The sequence below is a fragment of the Cibotium barometz genome, chromosome 27 (genome assembly GCF_041138505.1).
Source record: "Cibotium barometz isolate CiBa-2024 chromosome 27, ASM4113850v1, whole genome shotgun sequence".
Lineage (NCBI taxonomy): Eukaryota > Viridiplantae > Streptophyta > Polypodiopsida > Cyatheales > Cibotiaceae > Cibotium > Cibotium barometz.
This window is the reverse complement of record NC_141072.1, coordinates 5,504,271-5,510,863: the sequence shown is the minus strand read 5'-3', so window position 1 is coordinate 5,510,863 and position 6,593 is coordinate 5,504,271. Positions and strand designations below refer to the sequence as shown.

The following is a 6,593-nucleotide window of genomic DNA, read 5'->3' as shown; positions in this document are numbered from 1 at the left end:
GTTTTTCACTTTTAAGTGAATAAAAATTATTAATATTGAACAGGCATGGTTGAACCGTCTAATTTTGAAAAGACATGGTTTTCCACGGCAGGCCCGCTGTTTCATGAAGCGGGTCCCAGTGCACCTAGAAAACTGGGAAGGTTCTGTGGGCCCTGGGCGTGGCCCCTGAAAATGACGCGCGACCCCGTGAAAATGACGCACGGGCCCCTCTGAAAATGACGCACGGTGGGGTCAGGTCACTTTCTTTTTGAAGCCGACCCCACACCAAAATGAGGGGGGGCCTGCGGCACCTGCCGTCTGGGCAAACGGGCGGTCGCCGTTACGATAGACGGGCGGTTGACGGCAGCTGACCCGTCATGGGGTTCAGCCCTTTTTTAGGCGCCCCCTGTGAAGCTTCTAAATTAAGCTTCGCCTAGCCAGTCTCTCTCTCTCTCTCTCTCTCTCTCTCTCTCGGAAGCGTCGTTCTAGGTGCAAGCTTCTAAATCAAGCTTTTCATCGCCATAGCCAAATCCGAAAGCCCTGCCTGATTCTCATCTTTTGGCAACATCGCCTGACGCTCCCTTCAGCCATTGCCAGACCTGTTTCTTGAGCTCTTTGAACTGGCTTCACCAGGCATCAGATTGCAGGCACGACGAGAAAACTCATTGCTGGCGGCCTCAGCAGTTCCCATCTCTGTTCGAGAAGGGAGAGATGCTCGGCAAGCGGCCTCGTCCCCTTTTGCGCACGACCAGCAGATCAATTCTCATCCCCTGTGATGGAGTCGATGACCAGCCTGCAGCATTTTGCCACAGTTCACTGGTAAGTGAGAAGCACCCTGATCCTGCACTATCTGTTCCCCGCCAGGTAGTCATCGGTTTCGACCTAGGACTTGAGAACAAACCCTGTGGTCCATGCGAGAGCCCGCGCTCTGTGCTAGACCCGTCTGCGCTCTCCCCTGCTCAGGAAAAGCATGCAGCAGCTAGGTCTCCGCGGTCGTGTTTAGGAAGCTTGCTATCAGGCAAGAAAGAGAGCCAAGGTGTTGGTTTAGGGGTTATCGTTGACATTCAAGCTGAAGAGGAGGAGGATGTAGAGGGGCCATTCTTTTCTGCCGTTCCTACAGCTAGCCATAGCCAGCCGATCTCAATTGTGCAGATTCACACGCTGCAACATACGGTTAGTGAACACAGTCGTGGTAATGAGGTGAGTGCAAACCCTCTTCCTACGCCTACCCAGGCTCAGGAGATCGGTTGGGCATGCAAGGTTTTAAGCCCCGAGGGTATGGTTACTGAAATTGCGCCATGTGAGAGACTAGTTCCACATATTCACCCTGGCCTGGATGATGATGTGGATGAAGAGATCAACATCCCCCAGTCCATTTTCTCAGCTGCATCCCCTCCTTCTAACTGTTGCAGCTTCGATATGTCGTCCATGGGCTTCCTTAATGCATGCTTCTTCTGCAGGCAGTCTCTTCTGCAAGGAAAGGATATCTTCATGTACAGGTAAAAGCTCATTTCTTAACCTAATTTGATCCCTTTATCCTTGTCTCGTGCCATACATCAGTATTGGGATCTTCTCATCAAGTCTCCTATTCATGAAATGCAGAGGTGATCGAGCTTTCTGCTCTGCAGAATGTCGATACCAGCAAATCGTGATAGATGAGCGCAAGGAGAGGCGGGCAGCGACAGTGGTGTTGCAGTTTTATCCTACTGCATCCAACGATAACCACAGATTCTAGCCTCAAATAGAGTCCCTTTTGTTTGCTTTTGAAACAGAAGGAGATTCCACTTGCAGAGACTTCCTCTCAGTATGTAGTCATGAAGGGATGCTACATGCTCAGTTTTTGGCCAGAGACTTGGCTTTTTTCTTGAGAACAAGTAGTTTAGCTTTGTGGATAGGAATAAATTTTAAACCTTTTTCAGAAATGGAGAGCGAGTTTCTAAATCTTAGATAAGAAACAGACTAAGCAAGACAATGCTTGCAGACACAGGAATGGAGTGTTTGTTTAAGTGTTTCATGGCTTGAAATAGACAGCTGTATGATAACACATGGCAGGGCTGAGGGTGTTGAAAGTCGTAAATTTGAGCTGTGAAAGAAACACATTTCCTATCCATGTTTTTTGGAGAGTTGAGAAATCATCAAATCTTTTTTATGATGTTTTTAATGTAAACCTAATTGCTCGTACAAACACAAATCCCACATCATGAATACTACTTGTCAATTATTTGCGTTACATGCAAGATCTGAACGAACGGTATTTGAGTCTTTAGAAGTGTTACATGCATCGAGATGCAAGATCTGAACGAACGGTATTTGAGTCTTTAGAAGTGTGACGGCGTTTTTCGGTATAGCGAAGCTGATGCGATGGGGTATTTATGTATAGCGATGCAGACGATATGCGTATTTGTTTAGTGTAATTGCCATTTTGAGCACAATTGTTTTTCGTTGTTCTGTGTAAGCATCGTTGCCAGTAAGCATACTGTTTGTGGCTGCTGACATGGTCCTAATTTTGGGTTAACTGTGGGGGAGCTTTGTCCGAGACTCTTTTTGAAGGAAAGCACAGTCGAGTTGCAGGAGGGATTTTGTGTACGGCAGGTAGACAGGGCTTGTATACATTTTAGATGACGTGCACTTAACGTTCCAAGGATATGTTGTGATGCAAAAGTTTAGGGGTTTTTGCTGCGAGACGGGTTAAAGTAAAATGTACAGAAGGTTTTGCAAGGTACTTTTTGTTTGTCGGTAGTATGTTTTTGATGTTTTTTTCATAAAATTGTAGCGCATGAGAATTCTTGTAATTTTGGACATGTTGCCATAGTGGGTGAAATGGGTAGTCATGCAAATGTTTAGGTATTTTTGCTGGTTGCGGATGGATGAAGTAAGATTTATGGAAGCATTTGCAAGGTTGTGTGTGTGTGTGTGTGTGTGTGTGTGTGTGTGTGTGAGTAGTAGTGCGCTTTTGATGTGTTATCTTGATTATAGTGCATGAGATTTTTTGTAATTTTTGGACTGAATGCAGGTGTGCGCCATGTTGCTGTGGCTGTGAGTGGGCGAGTTGGGAGATGGTGGAAGGGAAACGGTCGGGCGGTGCAAACGGAGTTAAAAGCCTCGGTGTAGTGGGTGGAGACGAAAGCTAGAGGTGATGTGAGAATTGCCCTGAACAGAAAATAGGTGGAGCCTTAACCACCATCATTAGGCAATGGATTACCCTTAATCACCATTTTTTTGAGTTCTTGATTTTGCATCATTTGCCAGTTTACCAGGTTAGATGGTTTTACCAGAGCAGAAATCTGGGCCTTAGGCCTGCTCATGAGATCAACGAGCCGGAGTGGGGCACGTCGGACAACCATGCCGTTGCAAGGTCGTTGGCCCAATGCTTGGCCTGGTGACTGCTGTCATCGAGTGGCCCGTGGGTGGGGCACTGTTGTCTCCCACCCCATCTCCGTTGTCTACCCCTCTGTCAAGAACACCATACCCATCTAGCTCATACATTCTTTTCATCATGTTTCGAGCCTCTTTATGCACTACGCACCTGGGTGCTTGTTTTGAAAGGTCAAACTGGAGGCTACTTGCAATCAGTGCTTGTCTTATTTTCATGAGTTGAAGTGTGTGTGGGTAGGTTAGGTTTCCATAGGTGAGGCTATAAGCTATGGAAACCTTCCGTGGCAAAGTAGGGCTTCTGCAATTGCTTCACATTGGGGAAGACAAGATGCTTTTCGCATCGTCTGCGTTGCTAATCAAGAAGGTGGGCTGATTACCCAGTTTTCACCAGCCCTTTGCCTAGCAACCTGCCTAACTGCAGCTGACAAAAGTGGGGGAAAGTGCTTGTTTGCTTTTATGGATGTTGATGTAACAAAAATATGAGCAATTAGCACAAAAGGCAGTAGTGGGCAGTTGATGGAACAAAAACATGAGCAATTAGTACAGAAGGCAGTAGTAGGCTGGCTTCATAGGCGAGTTGGAAAGTAGTTGGACTCTTAAGTGGGAGAATAATGGCCTTCACAGTGGGTTGAGCATGAGAGGCACAACATCATCAACTGAATAGCAAGAGCTTTATTGCATTAAAAAAAAGGGCAGTAGTAGTCTCCTATTACATTGGTAGAGTGCCACAGCTATGCCACAAAATCGTGGCCATGCTTATAGCTGTCGTAAACTCAGGAGTAATCAATCATGCATAATGGGAGTTGTGATTAGTGTTCATAGAAGCATGTGGCAGAAATAACTTTGTCGAAGCCTTGCATTTGTGATCTTTGTTTTGTGGGACAGAACAGGTGTAACAGTTTGGTAGCGGAGTAAAGCAGTTAAAAAATAAGGTGCCCAACCTGCCAGGCCAGGCTAGGGAAATAGTTGAGGCTAGCTATTGGCCACTGTGACTCTTGGGACTGTTTTCAGCAGCTAGCAACATAGTTTTAAGCAGAATTACCTTTAAATCCGGCTCAGTTTTTACTCCTTGAAGGTGATTCTCAATGATTCAATAGGCTACCTTTTTCAGGCAATAATTTGTAAAAGATGTCCTGGACGACCTATGTCTGGTTGGGATATGAGTTTAAAGCAATCTCAAAGGAATATGATTATGACAAGGGTTTTGACATTTGTTGGCTGCACGTGTGTGAAGCATCATAGGATGGAAGCGCTCACTGGCGAGAAGAGTGCCACTGAACTAATCTAGCACTGATGCTCGTGCGAGCATTTCACTAGCAGGGTACATCGACCTCCATATCAAAGTGAAGTAAGAAAGAGCCAACCAGCATCTATCTCTCTACTAAGGCGTCGACAGAACAGAGTCATCCTCCTCCCCGTGTTATGATGAGGAGAGCCAAGAAGGCCTTCAACCTTGGGCATTTTGTACATGAGGAGTGATTTGGTCCCAAAATCTCCTTTGTTCAATAAAAGCTTGTAATGGATGCTTCATAGACCTACGAGTAGATGCATTGATCTCTGACTTGTCATGCTTGCGTTTAACTATCATAATAGTTTTGAACCTGAAAGAGGTTTTGTTGTTTTGTGTGTGTGAAGTATGTGACTTCTTAGTGCCGCACACATCCGCAGCCAAACACGGGCAGCCTTCCTATTATGGGTTTTCATAAAAAGCATGTTTCTATAACGAGTTTGGGTGCAAAAGATGGAATGGGCGATCCTAGCAAGAATTTTCAAGACGGGAAAATGAGAAATACGAAGTCCCTCGAGAGGAGGTTGAACTAGGGTGGAAAAAAAGTTTGGGCAAAAGAGTTAATTGATGCTCAACGAAGTTGGAGATTAATCGAGTTGTGCGATATATATACGTTTTGTACTCAAATGTTGATTGATATGATATGTTATGGTCCTTATGATGCACCCTTGCGTATTTCATCTTTCAATGTCCTCATCAGGATTATGGAAATGTAAATTTTTATGTTATGGGGTGGTGATTGAAATGATTGGCTCTTCAAATACAAGTAATCAAAAAGATTATGAAGAGTCGTGACATTTTTCAATCTCTCAATCCTCCAACCTAGCTATATTCTAGCATGCATTGTATGTTTGAACCATAATATATTAGTGCTTTTCAATGAATTAAAGCATTCCGGTGGGCTCTAGGTAAGTTTTGAGAGCACTATAAATATTTACTTTAATTCTTAAGACAAGGGCGTGACGATATTTTTCTCAAGTTCTTAAGAACACAACCTTGGGGTAACAATTTTCACGGGTTTAATTTTTTTGGCCAGCCCTTAGCTTCATTTTGGAAATACGGCATGGTATGAAAACGTATGTACACAAATTCATACATATGCATACATATCGATAAAGAGGTACATAATTTGAAAGTGGGGGACTAAGCCAAACTCATGGGCGTCTTAAATCTTGAATTGGATCACATATAGTGAATTATATATACCCACGGTGTTTGATAATTTTGACCAACATTGAGGAAGTTATGGGGAAAAAAACAAGAAACTTGTTGGAGCTTGATTGTTATCGAGACTTGTTGGTACATCAAGTTTCTTATTTTACCCATTAACTTCGTCGATATATTGTTAGAATATGGTCTTGTTTATAGTCAAAAAAATTGGAACAAGCTCAACAACTGCATCTATCATGTTAAAACTGAATTATATATACCACAGTGTTTGATAATTTTGACCAACGTTGAGGAAGTTATGGGTAAAGGAATAAGAAACTTGTTGGAGCTTGATTGTAATCAAGACCTGTTGGCACAGAGTGTTATAAGTTTCCAGCAAGTTTCTTATTTTACCCATTAACTTTGTCAATATAGGTTAGCATGTCTATAGTCAAAACAATTGGAACAAGCTTAACAAATGCATTTATCATGATAAAACTTTCATATTTAATGCTTCCAAAAGTACTACTTATGTCAAAATTGTGCTAGGATTTGAGCTTTATACTGATTAAAATCAAGTCTACTAAGCTTAATTTTTTTCAATGGTGAACTAAAGGTGATGAGTTTGTTAGTCCATTTTGGTTGTGAAATGCTTTTTTGTCGTACCTTTTAAGTTGTATTGGGGTAGCTTTATGGTGATGACCTTTTTTGGCATGTCCCATAATGCACGAAATTAAATCCTTTTGGTATTAGCACAAGAAATTTGCCTCTTTATATATATTTGGATGGTATTTTAGATTTA

At 43.1% G+C, this 6,593-nt stretch overlaps 1 protein-coding gene across 2 annotated transcripts; it reads left to right on the top strand.

Moving 5' to 3' along the window:
* The first annotated feature begins 401 nt into the window (after positions 1 to 401).
* On the top strand, positions 402 to 4,886 carry LOC147623019 (uncharacterized). 2 transcript variants are annotated; one of them, XR_015269315.1, is made up of 3 exons: positions 402 to 1,478; positions 1,582 to 4,429; positions 4,589 to 4,886. XR_015269315.1 is itself a non-coding variant. In XM_086821032.1 (2 exons), the coding sequence occupies exons 1-2, from the start codon at positions 691 to 693 to the stop codon at positions 1,712 to 1,714; spliced, it is 921 nt and encodes a 306-aa protein (XP_086677158.1). In that variant the 5' UTR covers positions 402 to 690; the 3' UTR covers positions 1,715 to 4,886. The 2 variants fall into 2 exon arrangements, 1 of the variants encoding a protein (XP_086677158.1); XM_086821032.1 differs by having other exon boundaries at positions 1,582 to 4,886.
* The last annotated feature ends 1,707 nt before the right edge of the window (positions 4,887 to 6,593 follow it).

Excerpts from the sequence above, each read along its gene's own strand:
- LOC147623019 (XM_086821032.1), top strand. The coding sequence starts at position 691 with ATGCTCGGCAAGCGGCCTCGTCCCCTTTTGCGCACGACCAGCAGATCA. Across the intron at positions 1,479-1,581 it reads AAGGATATCTTCATGTACAG|AGGTGATCGAGCTTTCTGCT; the intron begins GTAAAAGCTCAT and ends CATGAAATGCAG.